Source organism: Pseudorasbora parva, chromosome 7 (genome assembly GCF_024679245.1).
Source record: "Pseudorasbora parva isolate DD20220531a chromosome 7, ASM2467924v1, whole genome shotgun sequence".
In the NCBI taxonomy this organism is placed as follows: Eukaryota; Metazoa; Chordata; class Actinopteri; order Cypriniformes; family Gobionidae; genus Pseudorasbora; species Pseudorasbora parva.
Window position 1 is genome coordinate 42,747,637 of NC_090178.1, and position 24,248 is coordinate 42,771,884.

Consider the following 24,248-nt stretch of genomic DNA (forward strand, 5'->3'; position numbering starts at 1 on the left):
CGTGTAACCCAAAGGTCACAGTGTGATACTGAATGCCAGGAGGAAATGACTGAGGTGTCCTTGAGCAAGGCGCCTAATTCCCAGTCGCTCCCCTGGCGCCACAGCAAATGGCTGCCCACTGGAACATATTGACTTGCATAGTATTCCATCACCTACTACGGAAGTCAATGGCTGCCATCAACTGTCTGGTTACCAACATTCTTCCAAATATCTTTTTTTTTGTGTGTGTTCAACAGAAGAAAGGAACTCACACACTTGCCCAGTGACTTGACTTGACACTTATTCTGTGTTAAGCACAATGTAAATATAGCCATACAAAGAAAAAAATATATGATATTGTTAGATAGTAAAATGTTCCATTAACCCAGAAAACATCAAATGGAAATGGAACAAGAGTTTACATTGGACTATAAAAACCAAGCACTAAGAGGGGTCTGCTCATTTCATATCACTGAACGGGATAGAAATTGTTCTGTTGATGCTCTTCAAGCAAAGCTGTTCCGTCATCCTCAGCTCCCATTGCTTTCACCTTGAATTAGCATCTTCATATTCTCTTCATATTCTCTGGCAGTCAGAGCTGTGATAGGACTGAGATGTTCAAGCTCAGCAGGAACAACGGGACGGATTTGAGGAGGTCTCGCTTTAACACACAGCTGCAGAACTTGTGCTGGGACTTCTGTGATAACTCTGGCAAACTGCCTTCAATTCCTCCCATCTGTGCTCCCATTGTCAAAATATGATACAATAATCCAGATGTGAATAATACGTATAAAACGTACAGCCGTTTCTTACTCGTTTCAGAGAGCAAATGAATGAGTGGAAGATCTAGATATCTGGAACAGTAAAACACATTTAGGCCCTGTTTACACCTGGTATTAAGATGCGTTTTGGTCAATCTGATCACAAGTAGATGGGGAAACACATACTTGTATTATTATTTAGGTATTATTGCCTAGTGTTTTAATATGTCTCTTTTGTCCACCATCAACCACGTATGTCCCCACTTTTTGAAAATAGACACGAAAATGCACATCTAAACTCAAAAGGCTGTAATTCAAGAATGCACAGGAATATAAACCTCAGTTTGGTCTTGTTTTAAAGAAAACACTCAGCAGATTATTGTTGAAGTGACAGCAATTCAAAATATGAAAGTATAAAAAGTAATAGAAGTTTAAATTAACTGAAAATGAAAAATACATTACTAAATATTTTTTTATTTTATATAGAATATATATTTTACAAAACATGTTTTACTATACAGTAATATAATCAAAGCCATGTGTCTAACCAAGTTGTGTTCCAAATTTGAAGTTGATATCACAAAAATTGAAGTTCCCATGAGATTTTGTTTCGGCGCAGTACCAAAAATAACTGCTGGGTGTAATCCACATTCCATTGATTTTTTTTAATTGATTTTTTATGCATTTTTTTGTTTCATTTCTGTCCAAATATCACTCCCATCACAAAACAATCACCAAATATGGAACCTTGAGACTCTGACCTTTCTGACGATATGTGTTTTGTCAAAATTAGAAAATTTTTTGATTATAAAGCGTTTAAATAAATGTTGTAATATGAAACATGACAATGCCCACTGGGGGAGGAGCCTGCTAGAAGAAATTTGAGCATTGTTTCCATGGTAAAGCAACATCTGATTTCAAAATGGTTTTCCCAGGATGAATTTTGAGTTTGTAAGCTTTCAATACCTAATTTATGATGATTACTAAAATATAGGACACGAAAAAAGCCATCAAAAAAAAGAGTGCCAAGCGTCCCACATGTGGGACGGTGACAGTTAAGGGGTTAAGGGGAGGGTCTATGGGCAGGTAAATGTATGGGTTATGTAATTGACAAAATAAGCTTGCACAATTTATATATGAACGCGACCAGAGACGATGGAAAAACATATGGAGAGCGGCAGCTTTGGTTTCTGCTATGACAGACAGTGTGTGTTAGAAATCAGGAATGTTGAGAGAACATTGTGCTTGGTACGTTTTTCCGTCTCTATCTGACAAAGTTTACATCCCGTCTGGCTAGCGCATTTCCCATAATGTTTACAGATCAGGTCAGTAAATGAAGAGTAGGTGGTCTTTTGTGACTGTTCGAACACATTCGACCACATGAGCGTTTACACTACGAAAGCAGTCCGGTCAAATGAGTTTTTGACTACCTCTGGAAAGTGGTCAAAATTGAACAATACCCTGTTTACACCTGTATTTAGTGTCATCCACATGTGATCAGATAAACCAAAATACATCTTAACTCCAGGTGTAAACAGAGTCTGAAGGTGTCTGGTGAATTTTCCAATACTCCCCAGTTTTAATAAACATACCATCATATCATGGTGTAAAATAAAAACATTTCTGTTTGAAGAGCTCTGTTCAACATCTGGCAACAGATGTTCTCTCCTGTCACTTCTCATCTATATGATAATAACCAAGTATAAACTCAATTGTTCTCTAAGTGTCTGGTGTGATGGTAATAGCAGGATTTAGAACAGCACCCTAAAGACATTACAAAATCTCATAAATAACAAATTAACTGTAACATGGTTTTAATGGTTAGACATTTTTAGAATTTTCAAGATTTTACAAGTTTTTTAGTAAGTAAGTAAATTAGAAGTTAAAGGGAAATAAAAGTGTTACTTCCTAAAGTGTTAAAGCCTAAACTTAACCAAACAGTCTACTTACACTAATAAGAGTTAGTCGACATGTAGTTTCAAAGCTGCTGAAAAGCTGCAAAGTCTAAAGTGGAATATAGAAATAAAGTGTAACCTAAAAAAGTTATGTTAGTTGCCCACATACAGAGTGTATGGCATGTGACACTAAAGCTAAAACAAACCAGACAGGTCATTATTATATCCAGAGATCATAAACAATGTCGTTATTCTGTAACTGCCGTTTGGACTCATACAGCTTGTGAAGAGCATCTATCCATTGCGTAATGTGTTATAATCCTTAATTTGTTCAGTATAACTATCGCTCAGACTTCTGTCACAACAACAGGTCAATCTTTAATGCATTCATATCAACACGTCTTTTTAATGTGTGTCACCCAGGATATCTGCAAAGCCCTGTGGTGCCATCGGGTCGGAAGAAAATGTGAGACCAAGTTCATGCCGGCTGCCGAGGGCTCTGCCTGCGGTCCAGAGATGGTGAGTCACAATCACAGAAGTGCAATCACCTTAAAAAGAAATCAAGTTACACAGCTCGAGTGGCACAAAAGAAAAAGCCAAATGGTCTGTTTCTTGTCATTGAAAGGGTTTAATCATTAACATCCTCTCTGGTTATTCAGCCTGTGACATTATCCCTGCGGGGGAGAAAACATTTAGTTGTTCTTTCAGATGGGTTTTTAACAGATGTCTAGTGTCTTAAATGAGTGTTTCCAGGGAGGCCGAGCAGAGAGAGGCTGGCGTAAATGCCAGCGGATTGAATGAGTGAACAATTTGTGCTGAGAGTCACGAAAACAAAATAGTGACAGTGATGTTTCACAAGAGAAGCTTAAGAGCTTTAAATGAGAACTCTGTGTACTAGAAAAAGGTTAAGTTCCACAGGGCAGGGGAAACCCTTGTGAAAAATAAGTGCTTTTTACTGTATTAATACGAAAGCTGCGATAGTCTTTTATTGCCTATTGTGATGTATATTAGAGTGAAATGGCTTCTGGGAGAAGAAAAAAAATGTAGGACAGGACTTGATTTTGCCCAGTTTTGGAGGATATTTAGTCGCACCCTCCATAAAAACATACATCATATAGAGAACAGATGTCGTTTCGGAGGGGGAGGTTAATGTTGTTAATAAACGGGTAGTTCAACCAAAAATTAAAATTGCCTTCACTTACTCTCCCTCAAGTTGTTCCAAACCTGTATGAGTTTCTTTCTTCTGTACGACACAATAAGTAAAATAAAATAGCAACACAAGATACAACACAAGATTTTAAAGAATGTTGGTAACCAGACAGTTGACAGTATCCATTGACTTCCTAGGTATTGTTTTTTTTTTTTTTTTATTTTATTGGAAATCAGTGGTTAACTTAATGGTAACCGTCAACTGATTAATTAGCAACATTCTTTAAAATATAAAAACAGTCAAATAAAATATCAACAGAAGAAAGGAACTTGGTTTGGAACAACTTGAGGGAGAGTAAGTGACAACATTTGAATTTGTGGATGAACTATGGAAGCTTGTTTCCGCCACAGAATTTAAAAGATAATTGCAACTTCTTATCTTACAATTGTGAGATATAAACTTGCAATTGCGAGCTATAAAGTCAGAATTGTGTGATGTAAAGTCAGAATTTTAAGTTTTCGTGCAGTTGCAAGTTTATATCTCGCAATTCTGACTTAATAACTCGCAATTCTGTCTCTGTATCACTCAGTTCGGACTTCTTTTGTCAGAATTGTGAGATATAAACTCTCAATTGTGAGTTATAAAGTCAAATTATGAGGGAATTTTTTATTTTTTATTTTTTTTGCAATTGTGAGTATATATCATAATTGCGTTATAAAGTCTGGTATAAACTTAGTTATAAACTCACAATTCTGACTATGGAAGCTTGTTTCTGCCACAGAATAAAACTATTTAAAAGATAACTTTTTATCTAACAATTCTGACATTTTTCCTCAGAAATCCGAGATATAAAGCTATAAAGTCAGAATGGAGTGATATAAAATGAGAATTTAGTGATATATAGTCAGAAATTAGGGATATAAGATCGGAATTTTGTGATATAAAGTCAGAAATTAGTGATATAACATCGGAATTTTGTGATATAAAGTCAGAAATTAGTGATATAAAGTCAGAATTCAGTGATATTAAATCCGAATTGTGTGATATAAAGTCAGAATTTAATATAAAAAATTGTGAAAAATTGTTTATATTATAATTATAAAAATTATAGTCAGAATTGCGAGAAAAAATAACGAGAATTGCGAGATATAAACTCGTAATTGTGAGGGGAAAAGTCAGAATTACAAAGCCTGAAATCATTACATTAAGTTTGAACTTAAGTATATCCTTTGAAAAAAAATATATTATTTCCATGATAAGTACTCTTTTATAAAGTATGTTAAAGTGCACTTCTTTTTCACAAGAAAAATTGGCTCAAATTATTGAATGTGCATGTTCCCAGTTCTTCTCAACTCACCCAAATGCTTTAATCGGATTTCAAGCTGATGTGTGATGGATCAGGTTTAACAATAGAACTTTGGCAGTTATAAACTTCAGAAAAGTGTCAGATACACCAACCGCACAAATAAACAGAGCAACAGATCTCTGCTGTGCTAGTCAGTGTTAACTGTTAGATAGAGTATTCGTCATCGCTCTCCTCCCTCTCTCGTCGTCCCTTAGGATGCCTTTCCACTGATTCAGGCCCTTCACAGCAGATTGGGTTTAATGAGCTCATGTGGGCCTGGGCTGACCTCCTGGGCCATCTCTTTACTAACTTACGTTGCTGAAGTATGTATGGGGCATTAGGGTAATTACAGACCCATCCTGGGGTGCAGGAACAAGAGCACTTCTCTTACAAAGACACTCTCTTGTTCCAGCGCGTGTCATCTCTGGCTGATACGGAGGCGTTCGCTGGTGGTCTGAGATGTCTTTAACATGTGTTCTTCGGGGCTCTTGGAGGTGTTCGGTTTGTGATATATTAAACACGACAGTTTAATCTGAGTGAGAGCCAGTGACGGTACACAGCACTGATGATGACAACCTCCTCTAGGAATCCTGACAATCTGCTTGCAGGAAATATCAGCTCCATCCCATGAGTTTCAGTTACACAGAGGGTGTGAAGAGCACTGGACTGGGACTATCATTCATTCAGTCTTTAACCTCTCACACAGAGTTGAATTAGATGGAATGGTGCCTGACGGGAATTAAAATGAATCTGTGAAGCTGGGCCATTCAAACAATAATTTACTCAGCCTTGTTTTGTTCTAAACTTTTATAAAACTTCCACAAAGAAAATCATAATGTGTGACTCATAATATGCACAATATTCCATTTAGGGCTGCATGATTTATTCAAAAATATTGTGATTATATATCAGTATGGCAAGTGAGCAAGCAATGAATGAATGAATTAATTCAAATATTCCATTTAAATATAGATGATACTAAATGAAAGCAAATTTGGAAAATTACTATTGTAATATTTCACAGTAAAATAAAAAATATTTGTATGTATGGCTGTCTTATGATTGAATTTCTTCGTTTCAAACTTTAAAGATTCTCTTTTCTTTATAAGTGCTTCTCGTTACAAGTATGTAAAGATGGTTGATGAATGTTGCAATACCAAATGCATATCAATGCAATCAAGAGACTTGTGAGACCGACAGGATCTAACGTATTTGTAATCAGTTATCAGACTATTCCTCACAATACAGTTAAATATACTTAATGCATCATATGAACAATTTTTATGATCGTTTTATCGTGCTTGTTTTGTCATTTTGAAAATGTATGCTTATTATATGGAAAAGAGCAGAAATTATATCCTTTAATAAATCACCTTTTGGTTCATACTGTCAGAATTTTGTTTAGTTAAATTGTCTTCTAAGTCATGGGTTTTCTTTGTCTCTGTCTTGTGTGTAAGCTGTTTGTTGCTCTCAGTCCCGTATGGATTAATAAACTCACCAGTCCAAGTCTATTGCCTAACCCAATGATTCCTTTCAACCTCCAAAATCCTTCATCACCGCTGGTCCTGCCCAGCTCCAAATCTCCTATGTCGGCCAGCTCCAGGTCTCCTTTGTCGCGGATGGACCCACCCAGCCTCCCTCTCCCGCCTCCTCTGCCTTAGCCTTCCAGTCCCTCGACCCCATCTCCGCTGGCTCCCTTCAGTTCCTCGGCTCCACTGATCTGCCTTGGATTTTCCAGTCTTCATCTCCGCCTTGGCGAGGATTCCCTGTATCTCCCTTGGGCAGCCGAGCCTGTAACCCCACTTCAGCCCATTGACCAGTTGGCTCCACCTTTGCTCCTCGCCCCCTTATTTCCATCTGAGACCAGCTTCCTCACACCTCCACCGGGCTCCTTAGTCCCTCTTGCTCCACTTTGGTCAGTCATTGCTAAGCCTGCACCACAAACCTCCAGTCATTTAGCTGTGCCTCGTCTCTCCACCCCTTCGGCTCCATCAAGCTCATCCATCCCTCTGGCTCCACCTCAGTCCTCAGTTGCAAGGGCTTCGCCTCACCCATCCAGCACCCTGGCTCCACCTCAGCTGCTCTTCTCCATACCTGTGCCTTGGTCTCTGGGTCCTGAGGTGTCACCCAGTCTTTTTATTTTTGACTTGGTTTCCTGCTCCGCCTCTGTCAGTCATCCCCCCGGTTACACCTGGAGCCTACACCAAGGCTCCACCATGGCTACTCCCTACTCTATGGGCCCTCAGCCTGATATAACTGTTTGGGGAAACTCAATGGCTGCTCCCACTGTGGTATTTTCCCTGGCTCATCCCTCTTCTTTGGTTGTCCCATCTGTCAGCTCTGCACCCACCTCCAGAGCCCCCATCCTCCCTCCTCTTTAGGATATTGTTTATTATGCTGTCAGGATGCATCTTTGGGGGAGTAATGTCAGGATTATATGTTGTGCATTATCTTCTCTTCAGGTTTTAGTCCGTTTTCTTGGTCTCTGTCTTACCATATGTGTGTGGGCTGTTCCATCGCTGTTTGGATTTTCTTTTCTTTGGATTACCCTGTCTATTTTATTGAGTTAAAGTATCTTCATCTCCTTCAGCTTCCTCAACTCTATGTGACACACAGGTTTGGAACAACATAAGTGTGAGAACGATGATGGAATTTAAAGACCATGATTGCTCAGACTGATGTATGTGTTTCTGTGTGTTGTTTGCAGTGGTGCCGTCGTGGTCAGTGTGTAAAGCAAGGTGATGAAGGTCCTAAGCCAGTGAACGGTCAGTGGTCATCCTGGTCTGGGTGGTCCAGCTGCTCAAGAACCTGTGAGAGTGGAGTGACCTACAGAGAGAGACACTGCAGCAACCCCAGGTACATTCAGACCTGCAGTCGTGTGAAGTATCAGACAACAAACGTGAGAGGGGTTCCAGTGAGAGGGGTTCCACTAAAGGCTTGTTCATAAACAAGTTTAACATTTTGGCATGAAAAACATACACAACAGGATTTTAAACAAAACAAAACAATGCACAATTTCACAGTAGCAATGTTTCCATTCATTTGTATCCACATTTTAGGATATTACATTAAAAGCTGCTGGTTGGAAATGTCATAAAGTTTGAATTGGTTGAAAAAAGGCGCTTTTTTTTTATCTGATAAGAAAACGTGCATGAATTACAACAGAAACACAATAACCGAATAAATTCCTTAATTTGCATAAAAATAAAATCACGTGTGCGATGGGACGTCATACTCATAACTGGACTAACCAGCGGACCAATCTTTTTGCAAAGCATCTGAATTTTTCTTTTTTTTGGTTGTTCTGAAATGTCTGAGCAAAGTCTGTCGCCAAAGTTGATTTGAATAATTCCCTCCCAGAACTGCATTTATGGTCATATAAGTGCAGTTCTGGGAGGGAATTATACCAATCAATTGTACCGAGGGACAATTATACCAAAGCATTCCCAAACAGCAGGCATCTGCCTCTGAAAGCAAGATAAAGCATTTTTTGCAAGTCATTTATTATCTATAAAAAGATTATACACAGTGGCTTCTTCAATGTTTCTTAATTATATTTAGCGGCAGTTGAACAATTGTATGACAATTTTGTTCTTTTCGACTCACTTGATGGAAAAACTGCTTTATTTGCAAATGTTTTATACGATATTCCAATTATGCGCATATGTTAATTTTGCAACTTTGAATGAAAAGAAAAGCTAGCTAGCTAGTTTGTGTATCAAATACAAAAAAAAAGTTGGGACACTGTACAAATTGGCGTACTTACCAACAAGATGGCGCCGAGTATGGCTGCTGCGTTGTGAGCTCCGTCACAACATTGTAGTTTTTTTGTTTGTTCTGTTCATAGTTATGTTTTTTTTGTCATGGATTTTGTCTGCCTTATTGTGTACGAAATACAGTCACTTTCGAACATTGATTCAACAATATCAAACTGAAAACCGGACTTTAAATTCTTCAATGACGACCCGCTGTTTACAAAAAAAGCCAGCGGAGCCTTTTGTCTGGGCAGCCCGATCGCGAAAACGCAGCCGGAAAAGGTGAAGAAGAGCAGGCGTCAGAGTAAGACGTCGCGCAAATCGACCCCCGCTTCCTAGTATTTTACTGGCAAATGTTCAGTCTCTGGACAACAAGCTCTGCGAGCTGTGAGCATGGATCTCATTCCAATGAGAGACAAGGGAATGCTGCATTATCTGCCTTATAGAAACTTACAGAACTCTTCAGATGTACCAGCTTTAATTTCTCTTATCTTTGCTCATAGAACCACTGCACAGTATCAGCCAATCTCCAGAGCCTTAGATTTCATGAAACTCAGAAACAACAGAATTGGAGACAGAGTTTCAGCAGAATTGGAGACAGTGGGATCTGTTTGATCCATCTCTTATGAAATAAGTTGTATATATGAAATATGAATTTTCATTTCCCACTAGCAGGAATATAATAATAAGCACTCCTGCATGGATAATTGCTGGCGTTGCAAGTGGGTTTGATTCTTGCACTGATAATTGTTCATCTTGTTCATGATATGTTGCTTTATGCACTGCTTCACTTTATATAAAAAAAACATCCCTCTGCAGAAATGCATTTTAAGCGTCAAGAAAACTGATTCCTTGTCAATGTAGAATGACATCTTAATTTTACTGGCAATGCATCTCATTACTACAACAAACATTACATCCACTTGGCAACCATGAATGATGAAGTTGCTGTCAGCTCTAAAAGCCCGTCACTAAATCAGGATGTCTCTTCCTAGTTCTGTCTTATGAACATTTTTTTCCCTGTCTGTTCTTCTCTCTCAGGCCAATGTATGGCGGCAGGTTTTGCGAGGGCTCGTCTCGCTCTTATAAACTGTGTAACACGGCTGACTGTCCTCAGAACGCCGTGGACTTCAGGACAGCTCAGTGTGCCGAGTTCAACAGCAAGCCCTTCCGCGGATGGTACTACAAGTGGAAACCCTACACACGTGTGGACGGTTGGTCTAAACATGTATTTTTATTGGTTGATGGAATGTATAAAAGAAATGAGCCGATGCATTTGACATAATTCTGGATGAAAACATTATTTATGAAGTTAGAATGAAATGAAGTATGTTCAGATGTTCATGTGATATTCGCCCCCTTGAATTTTTCACATTTTGTTCCAGTTACTCCTCCAAAATGTAACTAGATGTGACGTCCTTCCACCACGCAATAAATTCAACACATTTACGCACCAGAAAGAACATTAATATCTCTGGAGCGAAATACGCTCTCACCCCCCAAAGTCATTACTTTCTACATGGTCCATTAGAAATTATTACAGTCATGCATCTTGCAGGTACGAATAAAATCTCTACAATGTATCTTGAGGTGGAGAAAGTTGGTTCAGATTCTACCACAGATCTGACGTATTTTAAGCCATTTCATCGTTTTTCCATGTGCTTTGGGTCATTGTTGTGCTGAAAAGACACATAATGCAGATATTTGGGCTCCATCTATGTTTTCCTAAATGGCAACAAGCTTTTCAGTTCCTCCCAAAAACACTCCCAATGCATGATGCTGCCATCTCGTCCATTCTTGATGACTTAGCTGCTTAGGAAATGTTACTAATTTCTGTTCAGTCTGAAACCACATTTATTAACTACGTTTTTTTAATTTAGTGCTAGAGTTTAAACTGTGAATGGGGCTTCTTATTGCCCAGGTATTTCCCAGGTTATCATGACAGTGTGCGTAGTGCCTTTAGGAAGATTCAGAGCTTTTTCAGTCACTCTATAATAATTTCCATCTGTTTTCCAACTTCATCTCGAAGTTCCTTGGGCTTCATTAGTTGTGAGACTTACCGAGTCAGTGATATTTGGTGTGCTTTCAGACAATTGAACACAGATGGATTTGAAACCAACATAGTTGTACCTGGTTAATGTATTTTTGTGTGATTTCAAAGTTAAATTCCTAGTGTGATTGATTAGGCTATGCAAACCAAGCAGGATGAAATGCTATAAGTTAAGGTGGTTATTATATATGTTATAATTTCATAATGTCAGAGAATGAAACTATCCACGAGGGGTGAATACTTTGAATTTTGGGGGTGGCGACCACTGGTTAGCTTCATTTTAGATTCCTGAAAGGAAACTGATGCTCTAAATGTACATGAGATTTGCTGAGATCTCAGACCTTGGACATTTGTGTTCAATATCTATGTCTGATATTCCTGATATTCCTGTGTGTGTGTGTGTGTGTGTGTGTGTGTGTGTGTGTGTGTGTGTGTGTGTGTGTGTGTGTGTGTGTGTGTGTGTGTGTGTGTGTGTGTGCGTGCGTGCGTGCGTGCGTGCGTGCGTGCGTGCGTGCGTGCGTGCGTGCGTGCGTGCGTGCGTGCGTGCGTGCGTGCGTGCGTGTGCGTGTGCGAGTGCGAGTGCGAGTGTGTGAGTGTGTGTGTGAGTGTGAGTGTGAGTGTGAGTGTGAGTGTGTGTGTGAGTGTGAGTGTGAGTGTGTGTGTGAGTGTGTGAGCATACATGCGTGTGTGCGTGCGTGCATGCATGTGTGTCCTGGTATTCCCTACATTTTGGTGACCAAATTTCCCCACAAATATTGCCCGTAAAGTTTGACCTTGTGGGACATCTTTTTCTCTCTCTCTCTCTCTCTCTCTCTCAAAAATAGAATGTTTTCTGTGATGGTTAGTTTTAGGGATAGGGTTAGTGTAGGGTTATAGAATATGCAGTTTGTACAATACAAAGGTCATTATGTCTGTGGAATGTCCCCATAAAACATGAAAACCCAACGTGCGTGTGCATGTGTGTGTGTGTGCGTAAATGTGTTGTTCCAGATCAAGACGTGTGTAAGCTGTACTGCTTCGCTGAAGGTTACGACTTCTTCTTCGCCCTCTCCAGTAAAGTCAGGGATGGGACGCTCTGCACACAGGACAGCACAGATGTCTGCATTGATGGACTTTGTGAGGTAATGTACAATATTTACAATTTGGAATTTGTGATACTGTGCAGTCTTTACTAATTGTCTCTGTTGATATAACTTTAGATACTGTCTGGCCTTAGTCTAGTCGCTTGCAAGTAATTGAGTAATGTGTTAGTAGAGTAACTCTCAGCTGTGGTGAGTTCTTCACTCAGGCTTGTTCTATTCTCTATCCGGTGATTAGTTCTGAATTGCAATACATGACTACTATAATAAAACCATCCCTATTTGGGGGGGGGGGGGGGGTCTTTGATAACGGACTACTGACACAGTTTGTGTTATCATTAGAGCCAGAGATTTTTAAGAGGGATCATCTGTAGTGAATTCTCAGTACTTGGTTTTATGTTTTCTCCTGCTGTGGAAATCCCTGTTGAGGCAGATCGACCAAATGCATTTCATCTCAGTTTAGTTCAGAGAACTGAAAAAAAGAAAGAAAATGTCTTTCTGGAGAGACTCTCCTCCAGAACACATCAGTTTCATATTGCGTGTTTGCATGTTTGCTGCGAGTGAGCCAACTGCAATTATTTTCCATTAAATCTGACTTCAGCGTCTGCATTTCAGTGACAACCTTTCAGATCTGCTGTTATATTAAAAGAGAAATTGGGGTAGTATGAAATAGTGACACGTTGCAGTGGACCAGAACAATTGTAGTTCAGTTTATTCAGTTTAAATAAGCAGTAATTATGAATAAGCTTAGTCATTTGTCATTTCATGTTTTAGATTATACATGAGTCGATGACATAAATAGTTTGCACTGAAAACATTACAGAAAGAATATTTTTACACACTGCATATGAGGATACAAGAGAACTGTTTAGCAGAGAGCATTTGATCATTTGTTTGAGTTTATGTCTTAAACACTATTATGTTTCTTTATATTATATGTGCCGTTTGAGACATCTTCTACATCTTTATTAATACAACATGTTTACATCTAAACGTGTTTCTGATAAACCTGTATTCTCACAAAATGTGTAATTGCTGCAAATTTGAGAACGGGCTGATATCTGAGTTGGTGTGTGTTTTTTAATAATTAATCCACTAATTTACATAGCTTAATGCATTCAGGGGTGCATTTTCCAATCAACAAACATGCTGATTAACTACCATATTACAATGCATCGCTTGAAAAAACTACTCCAAAAGCCGTAGTAACATGGTTGCACTTCAGTGAACCTCATTGGTTCAACAATATAGGACTGTTAATAATGACATCACACGCAGGTAGAGTAATAACTAATTCAGATTAATCTATAGCACTTGGTCTTTCTGTAACACACATTGCACCTGATGACTTCATTGGTTTTTTTCCATGTCATTTTCCTTTAATGTTTGTTTCATTGTGGGTTCCCTCTGATGTCATAGCCTACTCTGGGGTTCCTTTACGCATTTATGCACATACGCACTCCTCAAAAACACTGTTCATCGGTGATGCTAAAATATATAGACTGAAACATATACGCCAATCAGACATAACATTAACAAGTGAATAACACTGATTATCTCTTAATCACGGCACCTTTTAATGGGTGGGATATGTTAGGCAGAAAGTGGACATTTTGTCCTCAAAGCTGATGTGTTAGAAGCAGGAAAAATGGGCAAGCGTAAGGATTTCAGCAAGTTTGACAAGGACTAAACTCTGATGGCTAGACGACTAGCCGCAATGCAGCTCTTTTGGGGAGTTCCCGGTCTGCATTGGTCAGTATCAATCGAAAGTGCTCCCAAGGAAGGGACAGTGGTGAACCGGAGACAGGGTTATGGGCGGCCAAAGCTCATTGATGCACGTGGGGACCGAAGGCTGGCCCGTGTGATCCGATCAAACAGATGAGTTACTGTAGCTCAAATTGCTCAAGAAGTTAATGCTGGTTCTTATAGAAAGGTGTCAGAATACACAGTGCATCACAGTTTGTTGTGTATGGGGCTGCATAACCACAGAACATTCAGGGTGCCCATGCTGACCCCTGTCCAGCCTTGGGTCCTGCCATCCATGTGGATGTTGTGTTGACACGTATCACCTGCCTAAGCATTGTTGCAGAACATGTACACTCTTTCATGGAAACGGTATTTCCTGGTGGCTGTGGCCTCTTTCAGCAGGCTAATGCGCCCTGCCACAAAGTAAAAATGGTTCAGAAATGGTCTGAGGAGCACAGCAGCGAGTTTGAGGTGTGGACTTGGCCTCCAAATTCCCCAGATCTCAATCCAGTCGAGCATCTGTGGGATGTGCTGAACAAACAAATCCGATCAATGGAGGCCCCACCTCACAACTTACAGGACTTAAAGGATATGGTGCTAACATATTGGTGCCAGATGCCACACCACACCTTCAGGGGTCTAGTGGAGTCCTGACGGCTCAGGGCTATTTTGGCAGCAAAAGGGGATCAACACAATATTAGTCATAATGTTATGCCAGATCTGTGTATATTCAAATTGAATGAATGATATACAATGCACTGCACGTTAGCTTGCTTATTGTGCCCAAGTGCATGGTTGAGAGCTGTTCTAAACATGTAAATATGCAATGCTTTTTGCAAATGTTTGCTGGAACTATGGTTTCAGGAAACAACAAATTGTTGAACTATGTTGGGAACAACAGAACAGAAACAGAAACAGAAAATGCACCCCAGGCTGATTTTTGGACTACAGTATATGTGGACATTATCACACTGACAATATAAACAGCCAATCACATTGTCATGGAGGCACTTCCTGTGACTTTTAGCCTGGTTACACTAAAATGTTGTAATTTGGAGTGCTGTATTTCATCTTCAGTGCTTTCTGAGAGGTCATGATTTGTGTTTTCCAGAGAGTGGGCTGTGACAGGGTGCTAGGATCCAATGCTGTGCCGGATTTGTGTGGCATCTGCAAGGGCAACAACTCCACCTGCAAGATCTACAAAGGACAATACACCAAACAACATTATATGAGCCGTACGTGTTTTTATTCTGTACAATCTGTGTAGTCTGTATAAACAGCATCCTTACTAGGGCTGGGAAAATGTATCTATTATGCTTTTTTTTACATTTTCAACTTTCTTTGGTGTAATATTGCTGTTTGAGCATGGAAAAAGGTCTGCAAAGTTTGTGAACTGTTCCCGAACTCCCTGAAAAACCTCCATTTAGAATTTAGCTTTCTTTTGGGAGCGAACAAATCAGAATATTCCTCTTTCCTTAATAATTCCCAGCCAATGCATATGAAAAAAGTTAAAAGGGCCAGGGCCTGGTTGATTTGCATTAGTAGTGTGTTAAAACTTTAAAACAAGGTTATGGTAAGGGGCGGGACATTTCCCAAGCACCCTCTACGCGGTAAACCAATCACAGCACACTGGTCCAGCCAACCAATCAGAGCACATTGCACTTTTCAGAAGGAGGGGCTTCATAGACACAGGAACCAAGCAGGGGTGGGTTTCCCGATAACACTGTCTCTTAAGGCTAGTTCACACTGCCCGATTTTTGCCCCGATTTTAAGTCACCGACAGGTTTTGTGAAATAGCCGACAAATGCCCGAGATCATAGGCAAATCGGTGCTCGTGCACGCAAGTGACAATCACGCAGTGTGAATGATCAAAGACAAGATCAGAGAGAATCGCCGATGAGTCGTTGACGCCCATTAAATATTTGGCATGCTAACTATCTGGACCTGTCGGCGATTGAAACTCCTGCTGTGTGAACTGCGTTCTGACTGAAAACTTCATCGGTGATGACCGACAGCCAATGAAAGAGTGAGATACAGGGCTGCGGGAGGTTCAGGGAGGAGTTATAGAGCAAAATATCGGTATTTTTAATAGATATTCCAATTCTTTCAAATTTTTCCAATTATTCCAAATATTTCCAATTCTATCAAACAGAAACAAAGGCCAAACATTTGCACATCCAGCCACAGCAGCAGCACATTACAAAATTGTTTATTTACCTCAAACTCTCTTTGCAGAACACAATCCTGTCTCTCCAACAATTTCTTCCGCCATAATCTTTTTTCTTTTTCTCCACAAATCAGTGCGCACATACAATTTGAAGCAAACTTTGTGCAGTTTATCGTTTAATAACAATTCCAAGTCTTGCGTGAGAACTCCGGTCTGACGCACATGTGACCTCGCGTTGTTTACTTGTCACATCACACGTGTTTGGGAAACGTAGTTTGCGCACTGGAGAGAGAGAGTTGTCACATGCAGTGTGAACTCCTCTGTCGTCAAACCATCGTGCAGTGTGAACACAGCAGTGACTGAATGATACCCCAGATAGTCATGCAGTGTGAAAAGAGCAGTGACCCGACGAGTTTCAAAATCGTGCAGTCTGAACTAGGCTTTAGCGTGTTACGAAGACTCTAAAGGTATACCATTTATAGGCGTGTTCCCCGAACTATACCTTAAGTATGCCAGCTGATATACCTTTGGATAATATAATTTAAAAGCATACAGACATTAGTATAATGACAATTGTATTCTTTGCATGACAACACTTCAATTAACAGTCTTTTATTTGTATAGACTGAAATCTGTCGGAATGAACTGTCAGCAGTGATTAGGGGTAGCTAAGAGTGGTCCAGGCCAACCTTACGAATTAATGACTTACAGAAGGCATACTAAGATTATTTCAGGAAACACATATTAACATTAAAGGTCCCGTTCTTCGCGTGTTTTTTTGAAGCTTTGATTATGTTTACAGTGTGCAATATAACATGAGTTCATGTTTCGCGTGTAAAAAAAACAGTATTTTTCACACAATTGACTTATCTGTACAGCGCTGTTTCCTCTGTCCTAAAAACGGCCTGATGATTTCCTTGTTCTATGAAGCCCCTCCTTCAGAAACACGTAACGAGTTCTGATTGGGCCAGCGCTTCCCGTGTTGTGATTGGACAGCAGCTTAGAGCACTTTGCCCGGAAAGGTCCCGCCTCTTCCCATAACAGGGAGATGCAAGCGCTGAATGTGCGCTCTTCTCCACGTGGCAGAGCAACAAGACAACGCCCCCTATTTTGCGTGTTCTTGTGGGCGGAGGGTTGGTTAAAAAACGGTTCTAGTGACATCATTCCTGAAGGAAGTGCAGGGGTGTAGTCCAAACCGGCCGTTCGCTGTAGGCTTTGAAAGGGAACTTCTGTTAAATAAAATATCTCGCTTGGCATTGAACTTTGAGCTTTATAATTTTACAGGTATTATTTATGCTCTAACAGCAACATTACACACTAACTAAAGTTTGAAAGATGGAATCACGAAGAACGGGACCTTTAAGGTACAGGTTAAGGCAGGGGTGTCCAAACCCTGCTTCTAGAGGGCTATTGTCCTGCAGATTTCAGTTCCAATCCTGCTCCAACACACCTGACTGTAATTAACAAGCAGCCCTGAACACCATAACGTCGGCTGCGTCTGAAATCTGGAAAATGCTGCCTTCGGAGGACACGTTTGAAGGCAGGAAGGTATACCATTTCCAGGTGTGTTCCCCGAACTATACCTTAGGAGGTCGCTTAAGGTAAACCTTCTTAAGCGCGACGTGACGGCGGTGCTGAATTGGCTTATATCGATGGCTCAAGAATCGATTTTTTTTTCTATGCAGGGGCTGTTTCACTGTGTTATGCAAAACAAAATATATTCTTTACAAAAGAAGCACTTCAGAAATAATTGAACTTGCATTTATCTACGAAATTGTAAACTAAAGCTTCATTCTCAACCGCATCATGTGTCAATCCGTTGCACTAACTGGCAGTTTGAAAGAGTGAATTATTTTATTACAATAGTGTTGTTCCATAAATGTTCCATAGTATCTTGATTTACAACCAGGGATGATTGCCCATGCAGCAGCTGCATCAAATAACTCATTTCTGTTATTGGATGGCCTACTCAATCAAAAAAAAAAAAAATTTCAATCTAAAAAAAGAACATAATCAGCTATTTCAGGACTGAGGGGGTAGCTCCGTCCAGTTTGTCTCTACAAAGTTGGTCCAACAAGATCTAAAAGCTGCTGAATTTGCTGTCGTGGCAGGTAAAAGTTATTTTGAATAGCAGCTTCTAGCCAGGGGACTAAAGTTTTCACGGATGAAATAGTCATCCACTAGCTAAATGGCTCTGCGGACGGCGCCGTCTTTGATTTAGCACAACTATTCGCTGTCTCGCTGCCATAGTTTGACCAAATTCCTCACAATCATTCCCTTTAAATAGGCTCCTACGCCTTTCCTGTCTAATGGTTTGCCAGCTGATGTCCATTTGGATCATTGAATTAATAAGCTAACAATCATGTGATGACAATTTTAATCCTTGCATTAAAAAACAAAACCAGAAAACAATTCAACTAGCCTAATTGAACACTGGGTGTATATTACAACTTCAGAATTATATTCGTATATACTGACATATAAAGAAGCTTTTTGGTTGCCACTAGTGGAATGAATTGTCAATAGTGAGAAGGTATAGCTAAAAGTAGTCCAGACTAACCTGACAAAAGTATGACTTACAGAAGATATTCTTAACTGACATTGTTTCGGCAAACACATATTAATGTTGAGGTACACCTTAAGGTATAACTTAAGAATGACGTAGTGTTAAGAAGGTTTCGGGAAAATCCAGCCCAGGTGTGTTTGATTCAGGTTGAAGCTAAAATCTGCAGGGGGGAAGCCCTCCAGGACCAGCCTTGAATACCCCTGGGTTAAGGTATAACTTATGATATAAGTTTATATATATTAAGGTACGACTTATGCCTGGCTCACACTACAGGAGTTTTAAAATCCTATCCGATTGTAAAATCTGGTTGCAGCACACACTTCAGGAGAATCTTTGCAGATATTCTTCCCTCAAATCTTAAACATGCTCACACTACAAGATTTGAAAATTGAGGAGCATCACACACTACAAAATATTATTAAGATTATCGTGCCAGAGAAAGTGCGTCACGTGATCTACGCAGCAGATTGTAAGTGGGAAAACAAAATGGATAAGCACTTGCTGTACCAGTAATGATCATTGTTGTGAGAAAAACCAAAAGCGTAAGAATAAACCAGTGTGGATTAGACAATGGTCGGGGAGACGGGCTCAACATGGATTGTCAGTTGTTCAGCGAGAAATGGAGGTCATTTTATTGACCTTATTTGATCCTGTTGTTCTGGTGCTCGTTGTGTAAAGCTGTGTGTGTGTGTGCATTGTATTTTTCCCCTCGGGGCTTGCCGTATAAAGGTAGTGCATGCGCACTTTTTGTACTGGAGTGTAGCGGGTTTTTCAGGCTGGTTATTACGCGTGTGACAGAGAATAAAGTGAAGGAAACGTTCAGACGACTGTCATTTATTGTTTTCTTATTTCTGAGTATTTTAGGCGAACCCTGCACGAGCGCTATGTCACACTAGTGTGCTAGAATGTTCACCGCTGCCTAGTTCAAAAGCGATCGTCACCTGTTACAGTGTAACAGATTTGTGCTGTCAAATGAAAAGCAAGAAATGCTGATATTTATTTTCTCTCTCTCTCTCTCTCTCTCTCTCTCTCTCTCTCTCTCTCTCTCTCTCTCTCTCTTTCTCTCTCTCTCTCTCACAGCAAACTACGGCAACTCAACTCACGGTCGCCATTTCAAAATGTCCGTCTCGTCGTAGACTTGTTTTCTATTGGCTATTGTGACAGTACTGACGTTATTACAGTCTTGCTCATCCCGATAAATATGAAACATGTTTGATATGATCGGGGCGAGCAGATTTGAGCAGATCGGGAGGTGCAAGATTTGATCTGTGAACGCCTCACATTACCAGATAATCTGCGGCAAACATCAGAACCGATCGAGTCCTGGAAAAGATTTTTTCTTCAAGTCTCGGGAGGGGAAAATTGAGCATAAATCAGCCTAAAACTCCTGTAGTGTGAGCCAGGCATTAGTGTTAAGAAGTTTTCGGGAAATGATCCTGAGCATTACTGACAGACTGGGAAAAGAGGAGCTGCAACAATGTAAAATATGTTTAAAATGAATAAATAAGAATAAGAATAAGAATAAGAATAAGTTTTTTTTTTTGAACATTCAAGCAAGAAAATAGAATGTTAGGTGCAAATATTCACAAATAATTAGAGAAATCTGTCTGTTTTATTATTCTTTTTTTTTTTTGGTTGGTTGGTTGGTTGGTTGTTTTTGTCTAATTAACAACCCTAATTCTAAGCAAGATGGAACCTCATAAGTTTTATAACCTCATAAGGAAATTACCTGTGCAATAATAGTGTATGTCATAAGTACAACATTAATTACGTTAAAAAATATATATATATTCTGAATAACATACACACTATTAATCAAGTACAACATTAATTATTACAAATTATATCAATATTAATTATTACATAAAAATAATAATATAATAATTATTACATTAAAAAATATTGTTATAATCTTTTTTTTTCTCCTTTTTTTTTTTTTTTTGGCGATGTCTCTTGTGTAGAGTACTACCGTGTTGTGACCATACCAGCAGGAGCGCGCAGTATCCGTGTGATGGAGCTGAACTCCTCCAGCTCTTATCTAGCCCTGAGGAACCTGCAGAGGAAGTATTACCTGAATGGACACTGGACAGTGGATTGGCCTGGACAACACGCCATTGCTGGGGCTGTGTTCGACTACAAGAGACCCTACAATCGTCCAGAGAGCCTCACCTCCACTGGACCCACTAATGAGACGCTGGTGGTTGAGGTAGTTGCAAAAAAAATGTATCTTCCATAATTATATTAAATCTGGCCAATTACATTATTTAGAATAATAACACATTGCGCTCTGCAATAAGTTTGCCCTTATTTGCACTCACCGTGTCTAATGAGAGCAATGGGCTGGTGTGTCATAATGCTGCTTATCAGAGTTATAGTAAAGCATGCATTCCATCTACACTGAAATATCTAACATAGATTTATTGAGATGAAACAAGATATTATTGATGTAAACATTAGTCCATTATTTACCCTCAAGCCAGACTATATGACATTATTCTTTCAGATAGATACAATCAGAGTATTATTAAAAAAATGTCCTGGCTCTTCCAAGCTTTATAATGGCAGTGATTGTTGTTCTGTTTTGAAGTTCGCAAAAGCGCATCTATCCATCATAAAAGTGTTCCACAGGGCTCCGTGGGGTTAATAAAGGCCTTCTGAAGCGAAGCCATGCATTTGTGTAAGAAAAATATCAACATTTAAAAACTTTACACACTGTAATCTCTAACTTCCGCCAACTATCGTACACGTGGTCATGAGAGAGTACTGGCGTTCTTCTGGTGATGAACGCCAAAATGCAGAGGATAGAGCAAAACAAAACTTGGTTCTCGAACACATGTACGACACTTTAATTAGTTTAGCGGCCAAATTAAAGTCAAAATATCAGAGAATTTGACCTTTGTTGGAATAGGCAATATTGTGTGATTTCCCAAAAGCGTAACGATAGTAGATATATATTTAATTGGGGTTATTTTAGAAATAAAGCTTAAAATATGTTTATTGAAGGTGTAAGGAAAATATGTTAACATCACATTAAAGGGCTACTTTACCACTGGCAAAATAGGCTTTCAATAAAAGTTTGCTGGCTATACTGTAGAAAGGTTTTTTTTTGTTTTGTTTTTTGTTTTTTTTGGTGCTACCTAACTAGAAAAATCAGACAAAAGGCTGAAGTCTTCCCTTATTGCCAAATAGTTAGGAAAATGTCAACACCCATTATGATTTTATTCATCTTTGAGAGTGGGCCAGCCTTAACACAGTCAAATACCCCGAGGTGGACAGAGTACATGGTTTCATTACTTGAGTAACAGATACCCCTTGCAAAATTTTATTCAAGTACAAGTAATAGTACTACAGTCAGATGTGTACTTAAGTAAAAGTACTGAAGTACTTGTTTTAAAAAGTACTTGAGTATCAAGTGTTATAGAGAGTAAATTTCCTAAATATTGCATTACTACTACCACAGTGCATACATTTATGTTATGAATAATGTTAATACCTGTAAAAGGATTTGAAAGTAAAATCAAGTTATTTTCATATTTTTACCTTGTTGCTTTATTTAACATTTTCACTTGATCACAAGGTAATATCACAATGGCAACACCTCTGTTTCCGAGATTTTTCTTTTTTCCTTTTGTTTTTTTAGAAGTAATGGGTACTTACGGTTATTGATAGAAATGTAGCTGAGTAAAGAGTACAATATTTGCCTCTCAAATGTACTTGAGTAAAGTCATGAGTGCTCCCCAAAAATGATACTCGAGTAAAGTACAGATCCCTCAAAATTGTACTTAAGTTCTGTACTCAAGTAAATGTACTCCGTTACTGTCTGGTTCTGCAAATACCACCTTGCTTTAGTAGGAAATACTACTTCGCAAACTTATAGTCATAATGGTGTTGACTTGTAATGTTCCTGGGTGCAAGAATTCAAAGAAAAGTTTAGCGGAAGTTACTTTGGGTTTTCATTGAAGGATGCAGTGCGATGTAGGCAGCGGCTAAAGGCTGTAAAGAATTAATACGGAAATAATGGCAAGATGGAAAATCTGATAAACTCTGTGTGTGTGTAGTCAACTTCAAACTGGATGACCACGAAACAGTGTTTAGGCCAAAAAGGAGGGGAAAACTAAAAGAAACTTGTTTTGACAGTTTCGCCAAACCTCCCGAAGCAAAATGCCATCAAATGCAGGTCAGAAAGCATTAAGCTATCGGGATAAAAAAAAATGCGGAAATATAATCTGTAGTTTTCACAAAAGCCTTGGAGATTAATTTCTTAGTGCAGGTAAAACGGAGAATAAGTAAACATTGTTAATTTATTTATACTACAGACATTGTATTAAATCTAATATGATTTATGACCTGTAAGGTTGCCTTACCAGTGTCTAATAATTATAAAACTGTTTAATAATAGGTCAGAGGAGAACTGGTACCCCGACTAAATCAGGTTTCTTCCAAGGTTTATTTTTCTCCATCATGCCCTGATGGAGTTTTGGTTCCTCGCCACTGTTGCCTTTGGCTTGGCTTGCTCAGTTGGGGACACTAAAATTATGATCCAAGTTATTCAACTAAATATACAAATAAAATTAATTAATTAGGTCATATTTAATTCTATAAACTATCCAAATCAAACTAGCCGAATCAAATTGTGTTACAATATTGTCCTGTTTAACACTGTGAAGCTGGATATATATATATCGCCATTATATTAAACATTGCCAAAGTTACACTTTGTTAGTTGTACTTGTTACTTAATAAACATGTAAATATGGTTAAAAACCACCTGCATTTGACACAGGGGAATATACAGAAATATTCTAACAGCAGAAGACATTGTTCAGTGACACAGCATGTGGGAGGCGTTCTGTCGTAAAACAAAGGAATCGGTGTACTCATTGTCCTCAGTAATTTAAAAAAGAATGTGATTTTGAATAATATTCATTAGGTCTTGTATGTTTCTCCTTGCCCAGGTTCTCTTGCAGGGCTGGAACCCAGGCATTCAGTGGGAGTACACACTTGCCAAAGACCATACAGAGAGACGGAGCCAGCCGAAACATAACTACACATGGGCCATCATCCGCTCGCAGTGCTCAGCCACCTGTGCAGGAGGTACTGCGTCAGTCTCAACAGAACATGCTGCTAGTAGATGCTGTTGGCCAGAACTTATACTGCAGTCAAATGTTCATCTGTTAAACACTTAAACCACACAGATCTTTTAGAGCTTGAGTCTGTAATTCTGGCCCAGCTCAAGCTCATGGTGATGGCCCGGTTATTGCAATACACTTTAAATCATATGCGCTGATTGCGTTTACACATGTTCATTAAAAAACGTATATGCACAGAAAACAAATCTGATTTGAATATTTATATTTATTGATGCATGGTTAATTATATTTACATTTATGCATTTGACAGAAACATTTAGCTTGCATTATAGGTTCATCCATTCCCTGAAAATCGAATCCATGACCTGGGCGCTGCAAGCGTCTGCTCTACTATTTTAAATAATTCGCTGAAAATCTTGTGATCCCTCCGAGCTCTACATGGCACATTCATAATTCAAGAGTTTATGACAGAAGCAGTAATATCAGATTCGTGAACAAATCTTTCTGAATCAGACGTTTTTAATGAATCCGTTGATTAAGTTCAATCAATGATTTTTTCTAATGTTTAAATAAATAATCAAATTCACCATGTGATCCCTTTTGGAAAAGAAGTGCACTTTATTGTGTTTAATGTCCACTTGTACTTCAAGTCTTAACAGTACTGT

The 24,248-nt window shown here is 39.1% G+C and overlaps 1 protein-coding gene across 1 annotated transcript in view; it reads left to right on the top strand.

The window, feature by feature from the left end:
- Nucleotides 1-24,248, top strand: part of LOC137083371 (A disintegrin and metalloproteinase with thrombospondin motifs 16) — a 121,656-nt gene that overhangs the window by 57,559 nt on the left and 39,849 nt on the right. The window contains exons 11-17 of the mRNA XM_067449264.1: nucleotides 3,059-3,154; nucleotides 7,838-7,986; nucleotides 9,927-10,099; nucleotides 11,926-12,056; nucleotides 14,872-14,995; nucleotides 20,455-20,699; nucleotides 23,449-23,587. Of these exons, the coding sequence (XP_067305365.1) occupies nucleotides 3,059-3,154; nucleotides 7,838-7,986; nucleotides 9,927-10,099; nucleotides 11,926-12,056; nucleotides 14,872-14,995; nucleotides 20,455-20,699; nucleotides 23,449-23,587 (1,057 nt within the window). The remainder of the gene's footprint in view (nucleotides 1-3,058; nucleotides 3,155-7,837; nucleotides 7,987-9,926; nucleotides 10,100-11,925; nucleotides 12,057-14,871; nucleotides 14,996-20,454; nucleotides 20,700-23,448; nucleotides 23,588-24,248) is intronic.